The sequence below is a fragment of the Sinocyclocheilus anshuiensis genome, unplaced genomic scaffold (genome assembly GCF_001515605.1).
Source record: "Sinocyclocheilus anshuiensis isolate Anshui unplaced genomic scaffold, SAMN03320099.WGS_v1.1 scaffold44, whole genome shotgun sequence".
NCBI classification, from domain to species: domain Eukaryota; kingdom Metazoa; phylum Chordata; class Actinopteri; order Cypriniformes; family Cyprinidae; genus Sinocyclocheilus; species Sinocyclocheilus anshuiensis.
The window spans coordinates 1,351,163-1,362,721 of NW_015555746.1; the positions used below are offsets into that span (position 1 = coordinate 1,351,163).

At 35.4% G+C, this 11,559-nt stretch overlaps 1 protein-coding gene across 1 annotated transcript in view; it reads right to left on the minus strand.

Annotated features, from left to right (window-relative positions):
• Positions 1-374: 374 nt before the first annotated feature.
• LOC107673598 (SWI/SNF complex subunit SMARCC2-like) overlaps positions 375-11,559 on the minus strand; it is a 12,927-nt gene continuing 1,742 nt past the window's right edge. Inside the window, exons 5-25 of the mRNA XM_016467241.1 lie at positions 11,154-11,223; positions 10,055-10,124; positions 9,893-9,968; positions 9,248-9,492; positions 9,002-9,126; positions 8,871-8,927; positions 8,516-8,553; positions 7,812-7,942; positions 7,613-7,684; positions 7,379-7,492; positions 7,130-7,283; positions 6,777-6,893; positions 6,594-6,656; positions 5,756-6,014; positions 5,417-5,578; positions 5,267-5,334; positions 4,698-4,818; positions 4,304-4,467; positions 4,085-4,219; positions 2,774-3,080; positions 375-1,844 (exon numbers count right to left, since the gene is read on the minus strand). Coding sequence (XP_016322727.1) covers positions 1,780-1,844; positions 2,774-3,080; positions 4,085-4,219; positions 4,304-4,467; positions 4,698-4,818; positions 5,267-5,334; positions 5,417-5,578; positions 5,756-6,014; positions 6,594-6,656; positions 6,777-6,893; positions 7,130-7,283; positions 7,379-7,492; positions 7,613-7,684; positions 7,812-7,942; positions 8,516-8,553; positions 8,871-8,927; positions 9,002-9,126; positions 9,248-9,492; positions 9,893-9,968; positions 10,055-10,124; positions 11,154-11,223 — 2,613 coding nt within the window. The 3' untranslated portion in view covers positions 375-1,779. The remainder of the gene's footprint in view (positions 1,845-2,773; positions 3,081-4,084; positions 4,220-4,303; positions 4,468-4,697; positions 4,819-5,266; positions 5,335-5,416; positions 5,579-5,755; positions 6,015-6,593; positions 6,657-6,776; positions 6,894-7,129; positions 7,284-7,378; positions 7,493-7,612; positions 7,685-7,811; positions 7,943-8,515; positions 8,554-8,870; positions 8,928-9,001; positions 9,127-9,247; positions 9,493-9,892; positions 9,969-10,054; positions 10,125-11,153; positions 11,224-11,559) is intronic.

Sequence of the window (11,559 nt, forward strand, 5' to 3'; positions counted from 1 at the left end):
CACACACACACACACACACAGAACACATTCTTTAACCCTTGTGTGTCCTTAAAGACATTTTTTTCTTTAATGTGATTTTTTGATCATTTTGGCTGTGTTAATGCAAACAGCATAAATGTTGAAATGTGTCAAAAATGTGTATTTTTATTGGAATTGTAATATTTTACTCTAGGGATATAAATGAGTTACACTCAAGACCTAAAGGACATATATGTCCCCATTGAAACCCATTAAAACAGCAATATTTAATCCCAGTGCCATTAAGCATAAAATTCTGGATTGTATTTTATTTCATTTTAGTTAAGGTTTATTTTATTTCAACTGATGAAAACATCTTTCAAATGATTTTAGTTTTAGTAAACATAACAACCCTGATCCAATACTGTAATAATCAATATCATATGCTTAGTATAATATATATTTTTCTCATGAACACCAGTGGCATTATGTAAACAAACTAGCATTCTAAGAGTTAAAATCCTGAAAATGACTACATTTTTGGTAGTTATGATCAGGACAGATGCTGGAAAATGATCAATGTCAGTGAAAGCAGAACAAATATTACTATATAATATTTTTATGACCATTTTTAACAAGGACATTTTTGTCCCCTGAGGACCTATGTGTAGCTTTTTAAAATTGACACACAAGGGTTAACAATCTGAACTGAAACATCAGTTCTGGCATGAACACTGATTACTAAAATGTGCGATATGATCTTACTAAAATGATTGATTCAACTCTATTTGAGTTAAGGAACCAATATGATTCCTTGCTGCGTTTCCCATTATTTTTTCATTGTTGATTAATCATACACTCCAATATTTCAGTTTTCTCATAAGCATTGCAATGAGATGAGAATGAAATAACTACTTTCACCAGTTAGAAATGTAGAGTAACTTATGATATTTTGTGGCAATGACGTGCACACAGATTTCCAGGTTTACAGTACATGTTGTCAGAGACAAAGTAAACAGATTTAATACAATTTTGTTGTCTCTTTTTTATCATGCTAAAATCTAATTAAAAACAGGCCAAACCACTGAAGCTTTCACATTGTCCCAAAAGCAAAACCGACATTCACACGCACGCATACAAAGTAACGATAACAAAGTCAAGTTTCTCTTTGGACTTACTCCAAATCGAGTGCTTCTATGAAACAAATACAAAGATTAAGTGATAAAAAGAATGTTGTTAAAAGAAAACATTAAGTCAGGGCTAATTTTGACTTTATGCTTCATCCCTCCGAAAAGTAAGATTCAGGAAACATTCTAAAAGTGCAATTTGTATGTTTGTTTCCATTTGAGTACCTAAAGTACATTGAGATGCTTCTGGAGTGCAGATCACAGGTATCCTGGATCCTGTGGTTCGGCTCAAAGTTAAGTGATGTTACTGAAAATGGAGGACGGACAAGGGTATACTGAGCCTTGTGCCTGGTATTTGGATGCAGGCTGTTTGGGTCAAGATTGCTTTTGTTGGGTATTAACAGGAATTTGGATTTAAGACCTTTCCAAAAGTCCAAACCTAAGGTCTTTTTTTTCTGTTTTATATGACAGTCAGTTTAAACGTTATCTGTGTTTAGCTTTAGCTATTTATTTTGAATCATGTCATGTTCAAGATACTGGCAAGAATTCATTTATATCATTTTCTCCCAAAAATGATGCAAGTGACAAAAACGAAGATATCGCTCCCTTTATCTCTGTATCTTTTGCTTTCTATCTAATCTCCTTCATTTTCTTCTCTGGAATCATTGATCCCTTTTAAATCTCACCATTTCTTTTACTGTGTTGGAGGCACAGGGGCGTTTGGATAGAGCGAATCCCCTGGTAGTTGAGTGCTGGATTCTGGAGTAAAAAAGATCAACCAAAAAAAATCTATTAGACAATTATACAATAGTTACATTACAAGTTAATATAAATACAAATAATATAAAATATTAATAAAAAAAACTGTTGTGAGTCTGATTTTAGTAAACATTTCTAAACCAAAATAAAATTTTTGAGCTATTTCAGTTCATGGCAAAATCATTCAATCACACTGAACTGTGACCAAATTTCGGATTTCATGATGATCATTCAGTAACTATTTAAATCGAATCATTGTAAGAGCAAATAGCCTACCTTTCAAAAGATTTTCAGTCAGTAATATTTTTGAAAGAAATTAATACTTTAACTCAGCAAGTAAAAACAGTTTTACAGTGTTACAGAAAAGTTCTAATTGAAATAAATGCTATTCTTTTGAACTTTATTTCCATCAAAGAATCCTGAAAAAAAGTATCACAATTTCCACGAATTATTAAGCAGCCCAACTGTTTTCAACATTGATAATCAGCACCAAACAAGCATAATAAAATGATTTCTGAAGGATTATGTGACACTGAAGACTGGAGTAATGACTGATGAAAATTCAGCTTTGCTATTACTGGAATAAATTACATAAAAAAGAGAAACAATATACAGAGCTGGGTAGATTATTTACAAAATGTAATCAGTTACTGATTCCAAATTACATGACAAAAATTGTAGTTAGTAACGTAATCCAATACATTACACATTTTAGGTAATATAATCAGACTATTTTTTTTTTATTACTGTTAGATTACTTTTGACCTAACTTATCACATTGATATAAATCGGATAATCTTGCACCACACTGATATAAAAATGCAAAGAAAAGTGTATTAAACATTACATTATGTCAAAGTTACCCAAACTGGGTTCGTAAAGGAACTGTACCTACTGGACAGGTACTTAGTGTGTTTACATGTCATTACCATGCGCTGATCCAGTCTGTGCGTTGGTGGGGGGAGAACTGTGAGATGCAGGTGGAGGAGCTTCACTGTGGGCATTAGGGGTGCTCACGGAGGCGGGGCTTTGTGTTGTGGGCGGGGCAGAGGCGTTAGTGACAGGCTGGTGGGGTACAGATGGAGTACTGCCAGACTGATTGGCAGGCTGGTTGCTCTGGTGCTGGTGTTGGATCTGCTGGAAGTGTTGCTGTCGGGCTCTCATCTCTGCATACTTCAACTGCTCCATATGAAACGACTGACGATCAGCAAGAAGCTGCTGCCTCTGATACTCCAGCTACAAACACAATATACATGTATGCAGATTCATTTTCAGTTAAAGGAACAGTTTCCCTAAAAATATTAAGATTTTCAGTGAATAATGACTTTGATTTCTGTCTGTTCCTCATAAAATATCATATTGGTTTTGGATGTGCAAAAAAATCAACGTAATCAGCGTTGTTTACATTCATGCGTAAACAATGCACAGGCTTTATCCTGAACGTAAACAATGCTGATTACGTTGATTACGTTCTGGGGTACTCTCCAAAATGGTGGAAGACGGTAACTCAGGGAGAAGAATTGTTGAATAAATTATGTTGTTATTGATTGCTTTGCGCACAAAAAGTATTCTCTTAGCTTCGTAAAATTACGGTTGAACCACTGATGTCACATGAACTATTTTACCGATGTCCTTGCTACGTTTCTGGGCTTGGGAACATTGCAGTTGCATTGCTGTCTACGGAGGGTCAGAGAGCTCTTAGATTTGATCAAAAATATCTCAATTTGTGTTCTGAAGATGAACGGAGGTCTTACGGGTTTGGAACGACATGAGGGTGAGTAATTAATGGCAGAATTTTCATTTTTGGGTGAACTAACCTTTTAATATTTTTTTCTTATTTTTTGTAAAAAATATCAAATCATCATTAAAACGATTCATTTTATTTAAAAATGAAAATAAAGTTTTTCAGATAATATTTTCGGTTTGTTTTTCTTAAACCTCTGTCTCAAATTTTCAAATATAAATCTATAAATATTTTAAAATAAAGGTTAATGCTTAAAAAGTGTAAAATACAAATAAATGTAATTCTTTAACAATTATTAGATAACAAATACTAAAGTATTCTAATTCTTGGTTTAAGAATGTTTCAACTTTTACTGGAAATATTTTAAGAAAATTCTTTTTTTCAAGTGCATGATAGAAATAAAATCATACAGGTTTTGATCGAAATTACTGTGAATTGTTCTTTTAGGCAACAGATTGATTTAAAATAGTTTTAATAGTTAAAAATGTTGCCTTACTGCCTCTCTCTCTCTGTCCATGATGGTTTCCAGCTCTTCAAAGTGTCTGAGTTTGATCTCCAGTTTCTTCATCTGGGTCTCTACCAGCAGAGCCACCAGAGACTTGATCTTCCTTTCCTCTACTGCTGCCAAGTGCTAAAAGGAAAGAATACAGCGTTCAGTGTTTAATTTGCAGGAAAGTGGTTTGTTTTCTCACCATGATGTCACCTTTTCACACACCTTAGCTTTCACGGCAGCAGCAGCGAGTGCAGAAGCAGCGGCGGTGGCCAAGTTTCCCTCTCCTACATCTCTCTCCACCTTTGCTTTCTTCTCTCCCTCACTCTCTCCATCCCTCTGACCCTCTTCTGATCCCTCCTTCCGTTCTTTCTCCTTCTTGCCATCGGCTGCAGAGATCGCAAAGAGTTCAAGTAAGTAATTTTACCTCTGCATTTTGTAACTTTAACTGCTTATGAAAATAACACACATAGTGGCAGATGTTTTTTTGTACTGCAGTTTCACAAATAATGCATTAGTATATCTTTGCATTTAAAATGATAATATAAATAATAATAATAATAGTAATATATTGTTTGAGATTTTTATGTAACACATGCATTTTATTGCTGTAACACACCCATTTCTGAGTCTGTTTTCTCCGTCTCTCTCTCTGTCTCCCCTTCTCTCACTCTCTCTTCCTCTTTCTTGCCGTTCTCTCCTTGTTTTTCTTCCTCCTCACTGGCTCCATCTTTGCTCTCCTGAAATTTCACAGAAATTGGAGTTTTGCATGTGTTAATATTAGAAAAATATCATAAATCTCCTCAAAATATTAAACAGCACAACTGTTTTCAACATTTATAATAATAAGAAATGTTTCCTGGACACCAATTCAGCATATTACAATGATTTCTGAAGGATCATGTGATACTGAAGACTGTAGTAATGCTGCTGTAATGTTTTAAATTGTAATAATATTTAACAATATTACTGATTTTACTGTATTTTTATCAAATAAATGCAGCCTTCTTCCAAAAACATTTGAACATCCAACCACATCTTTTCAATGGTAGTATATGTAATGTATACAAAATCCTAAAACATTCTATTTACTTCTCGGTTTTAAGATTTTAATTCCATATTTTCAATGCAATCTAGACTTTTGGAGTCCACTATATAGGCTATGTTTTATTTGTTTTGCGTAGTTACCTTATTGTCTCTTTTATCTTGGCTAGACTGACCATCACTGCTCTTATTCTCTTCACTTCCATCCTCAGCTGAAAACAAACATACACAGTTATTTCCTTTCTCACTATGCACCAAAAAGCATCAAACAAGTAAAAATGTTTGTTCACTTACAGGGTTTGTCAGCATCTTCAAGGCCGGTTCCTGCGATGCCGCTGCCCTCCAGGCCATAGAGAGGGTCTGGCCTCCCACTTGCTCTGGCCGCCTCCTCCACTCGACGCACATGAGCCTCCACCAATGCAGCCGGGACCTCCTCCTTCATTCGAGAAAACTCCTCTGAGAAAGAAAAGAATCATTGTCAAAGTCATTTTTGGAGATTGACAGCCTCCATTTCTTACTCACAATTGTTGTAAAAAGAAGAACATTTCATACAGGTCCAGTCATTTTGAGAGTAATTAGATGCTGACATTTATTTGTGTGTTAACTATCATTTTTAATATCGTAACTTCTCACCAAGTGCAGATTTTGCTGCAGTGGAAGCCACTCGAGGGTCAACCACAGAGGCCAGGAATGCCACAGTACTCATGACAGGATTTCCCGCCTGACTAAACGGAATTGGCTGATGGGCCAGCGGGCCCAGGGAGGAAGAGCTGTCTTCCAGGTAGGGGTCTTCGATCGGTAGACGCAGGAAGTGGAGGATGCACTCATCCTGGGTGCGGCTTCCCACGTGCTCCGATACTTTATTCCAGTCATCTTTATACATCTCTAGACCCTGAGAACAAATAGGAATCGTTAAGTCAAGTTTACATTACTGTTCAAAAGTTTGAAGTCAGTAAGACTTTTTTTTAATTACTGCTTTTCAGGGACTAAACGGATCAAAAAAGTGACAATAAAGACTTGTTACATTGTTATTATATTTCATAAAATTCTAATTCAAAACTTTCTATTTATCAAAGAATCCTAAAAAATGTAACGCAGTTTCCACAAAAATACTAAGCTGTTGTAAACTATAATAACTATAAATAAATGTTTCTTAAGCACCAAATCAGCATATTAAAATGATTTCTGAAGAATCATGTGACACTGAAGACTGGAGTAATGGCTGCTGAAATGTAGCTTTGCCATCACAGGAAAAAATTACATTTTAAAATATAATAACACAGAAACATTATTTTAATTTGTAATATTACAGTTTTACTGTATTTTTGATCAAATTATTGTAGCGTTAGTGAGCATAAAAGACCTCTTTCAAAAAAACGACCCCAAACTTTTGAAAAGTAGTGTAAATCATATTTAAAAATTGTAACAAATAAAAAAAAAATGCAAAACTCATTTTATATGTATATATTACCTCTAGCAGTAGCAGCGTCTCCTGGTCTGTCCATTCCCGAGTGGCACTGGCAGCATTTTTAGTCTGTGGAAAGACACAAGAAAGTCCTTCATTTCTCTCATAGTGCTTAGAATCATCTTCATACTTCATATTTCAAAATATTATCATATTCTCTCTGCCCTATATGTGATGGGCGGCTCTTACTTTAGCTGGGCCGCTCTTCTTACTGTACACATCTGTCCTCAACCCAAAGTTCTGCAAGTCAGCTGGTTTGTCCTTTACTTTGTCTGGGAATGACAGCATCTGTTGAGAGGATGAAGTCTAGAGGGAAGAACAACAAAGAGCTTAGATAACCAATGAACCAATGACATTTTATTAACTCAGAATGCCATGAACTGAAATTTACTCCGAAAAAAAAAATCACGGCTGTCAATGAAATTAAATGTTTCATTTAGCTTTTTTCCTAGTTAATATGTTAATGCCTTCGGCTCCTCTTGAAGGTATTGAGTTTGAAAATCTGTGTGATCACACCTGTGGCAGGAATAGATGCACTTTACCTGGGATGCTTTAGGCTGTAGTGGTACCAGACTTGATGGAGTATCTGCCAGCACATGAAAGTGTGAGGTGGGTGGAGGCCCCATGGGAGTGGGCCGACTCTCTGAATCCACCTGATAGTTAATCAAGCCCCACTGTTCCAGGAATGCATGGACCCTTTTCACACACATAAAATTTCAAACTCAAAATGCATCAAAGTTGAAAAGACATATATAACATAAACATATAGGCATTTTTGTTTTTCCCCAGACCTCATAATGGCACAAACATCTCCAGCCAGGTTCCTACGGCAGGCTGTGGAGGTCAAATACTCCTGTGGGTTCAGTCTGTATGTGTCGATCATGAAGTTACGGTATGCCAGATAACTGTAACACAGCAAAGTGTAAAGAAGAAACAGGGTTAATAAAGCTGATCACTGAAGGTCAGAAGACATATTTAAGTTCAAATCAGTCTTTGTGTGAATGTTCACCAACAGATATTCTTACATTTCAGGAGTCTTTGACTTGTTTTTCCCATTGAAAAACTCAGGCAGTGCCCTGCGCTCTATAGCATGGACACTAAGAGAGACAGAAACAGACTGTGTTGTGACTCTAGATTTTTCTCTCATGAGAAAACATTCACTTCCTATTTAAATGGTTGATTCTTGATCAGAATAAGTTTTAAAGTTGTGTGTAGTCACAGTACCTGTTATAGTCAAACCAAGCAGCATAGCTAGGGATAATGATATGATGGGTCTGTTCAGTGACATTATCCTCATGAAGGTCCGAACCCTTCACCGGTTCTCCTTTCACACTCAGAGAACCTTCTTCTTCTTCCTAGAAACACACAAACACATAGCTTTTTAGTATATATGTATATATGTACATACAGTGGGTACGGAAAGTATTCAGACCCCCTTAAATTTTTCACTCTTTGTTATATTGCAGCCATTTGCTAAAATAAAATTTAAGGAGGTCTGAATACTTTCCGTACCCACTGTATATATGTATATTTAGCTATTTAAATATTGAAAATATTGTACTATTTTAAGGTCACCAATCAAATCATCGCATTAAATCATTAATTAATGCAACTTGAAATACTAAAAAATGTCTAAACATTCTTTTTTAATTCATATTTTCTTTCCCAATTTTTAAGATACTATAATTTGTGTAAAAATTAAAAATAATAAAAAACTGTTGATAATTAAATAATAATAAATGAACACATGTATCTTAATGTATTATTTAAATTAATGTAAATACATTAAAATCTCATTAAATTAAAATTAGAAGCATGATTATTATTTGGTCTCAAATCCAGAAGCATATATAAAACTAAACATACAGAAATGTGAAACTTGTGAGCAGAAATACTGTGAAATGTGGTTTGTATAAATGCTGTTATACCTTCCCTACAGTCTCCATTGATTCATCCTCTTGCTCATCTAGGAGTGAAAGCAGAAAAAACAGAGTTATTTTGCACATATACTTATACTTTATGGTACAACAAAAAAACAGTGTTAATTAGCACAGAAAGATGAAGTATATGCTTTTTATGTTAAAATACTTCCTCCTATCGCTGCTCTTCTGTACACAGACAGCTGTAAGTACCCGTTCGTAGGCTGATATCCCTGTTTGGTGACATCCTCTGTTTTTGCAATTCCACTTGATGCCATTAATGGCACAGAAAAGCACACACTTCACCTTTCGGTTAGTTTGAGTGGCAGGTGTGTTAGAGACAGATGCTACTGTAGACACATACCCAGGTCAGTCATAGTGCCTCCTTTCACTGGAGTAGAATCGGAGTCCTTCTTAGTCACTACACACACAAATATCAAGATTACACACAATCTAGACTAACTCGTTAGGAAAAACCAATGTGTGTGAATGTACCTGTTTTAGGTAGTGTTGCTTCCTCCACTGCAGGCACAGGTGAGGGTTCATCTAAATCTTTTGTCAAATCTTCCTGTTCTTCCTCTCTCTGTCCTCGTTTGGACTTAGTGTAGGGAGTAGTGGGCCTGAAAACACACAGAGGTTCATACAAAGACACAGAAAGAGGTTCACATTTAAAATTTAAAAATAAAAATATTTTCATAAATTCTCTAAAACAAATGCCACTGTTTCTAGTAATAAAAATACCCTTTCTTGGTGTTTTTCTTCTTGCTCTCTTGTGGTGGAGGGGTAGGAGATGGAGACGGGGAACGCTTCCTTTTTTTGGCACTGCTGGGTTTTTTATCCCTCCTTTCATCTGGAGCGCTCACTTCATCTGTGAGAGTCTTTGCTGAAATTCTCTTCCTCCTCGGTCCTCCTTCTCCCACGTCATAGTCTTCCTCATTCATCCACTCGTTAAACTGATCTAGGTCCAGAATCCACTTGGCATGGACCTACACATACAAACACTTACAGTCAGGTGATAAATGGATGAATTTCTCAAATAACCATTTGCTAATTAATTCAAAAAATTATAATAATATTGTAAAAAAACAAAAAAAACTAAAAGACAGAGAGAGCATGTGCAAGACAAAAGAGACAAAGAAGAAGAGAGGTAAAGGCTCGGAGACAGATGGAGAGAGGTGTGGGATTACAAATTTAAGAATCTGTTTAAAATATGCTGATCCTATGTTCTGACATAGCATCACGTGAAAAACTAAGGTGAAGTACATTGTATTTAGCATTTAAGGTAAATTACATCAGACAAATCTGTATGAAACATATCCCAACGTCTCCTGGTCTCTGCTTTGAGGAGGAAAAAGTTTCCAACAGAGGTAAGGGGGGGTTTCTAACCTTCCTGGGTTTCTCAGCAGTGGGCGGATCCTCCACAGCAGCCTCCACCTCACTGGCTGAGATCCATGTGTCATAACTGCATCATGAACACAACACATTAATCCTGCATTCACATACACACCTGAACGCTGTGTGTTTGTGTATGTGTGTGTGCAAGCTCACCTATCAGGCCAGTAGCCCCAGTGTAGCAGCATCTGTTTGTCTCTCTTCATTACAGGACGAACCCACTCTTCTGAAAAGCACACACATGCCAATTACAATATTAATACTGAAAACCATTCTTTTTTTTTTTTATAAAGGTAGCACAATTTTTTTACCATTGTGTTTAGCCCCCTTGTACCCTACACATGTATGTGAATATATTTTTACACTATGAAATACACAGCAGAACGTACCGTCCTCCAGACTAGTAGGAATAGGCACCACTACATGAGAGCTGGACAGCTTATCTTCAGTCACAGACCCCTACAAACACACATACATTTCTTGATCCTGAGTGACTTCAAAGAAATATGGTATCACATACAAAACTGAGTGATATATAAAATATTTAATACATTTTTTCCCTTATGTCAATTTTTAAAAATGCAATGATTTTGATTCCAAGAAAAAATTAAACAACACTGTAAATAAAACTAGGATTGTTTTAAATTGGCCAGCTACTGCTTGTCAGTAGTAGAAACTATTTTGTAACTTATATTGTATAATAAATTAATACATTTTTAAATAAATAACTCTCTCTCTATATATATATATATATATATATATATATATATGTACTAACTATGTAGTAACCTATGTACTAACTAAAAACGAATAGTTTTGGGAAGAACCTGGTGTCGTTTGATGATGTCCTTCAGTTTTCCCAGTAGCTTGGGCTCTATCTCTGAACTCAGGTAAATCACAGGTCGGGACAAACAGTTATTCTACAAAGAGAAAAACACATCATTATTCAATATTTCTCCTCACACATTTACATACTAATACATACCAACCATATCATGACCACAAGTGATGTTCATCTGACTGGATAACTGTGTGTGTGCATGAAATTGTGTGTTTGATACACACCTGTACCAAAGACTTTTCTATAGTCAAGAACATTTCAACATTGCGGTCCATTCTCGAAGGATTCTGGAAGTGAAACCTCCTCCTGATGGATACAAAAGGAAACACAATTTTTACCTTTGTTTAGTCCTCTTGTACCCTACACGTGCATGTGAATATATTTTTACACTACGAAAAACACAACAGAACGTACCGTCCTCTAGGCTAGCAGGAATAGGCACCACTACATGAGAGCTGGACAGCTTATCTTCAGTCACAGACCCCTACAAACACACATACATTTCTTGATCCTGAGTGACTTCAAAGAAATATGGTATCACATACAAAACTGAGTGATATATAAAATATTTAATACATTTTTTCCCTTATGTCAATTTTTAAAAATGCAATGATTTTGATTCCAAGAAAAAATTAAACAACACTGTAAATAAAACTAGGATTGTTTTAAATTGGCCAGCTACTGCTTGTCAGTAGTAGAAACTATTTTGTAACTTATATTGTATAATAAATTAATACATTTTTAAATAAATAACTCTCTCTCTATATATATATATATATATATATATATATATATGTACTATATATGTAGTAACCTATGT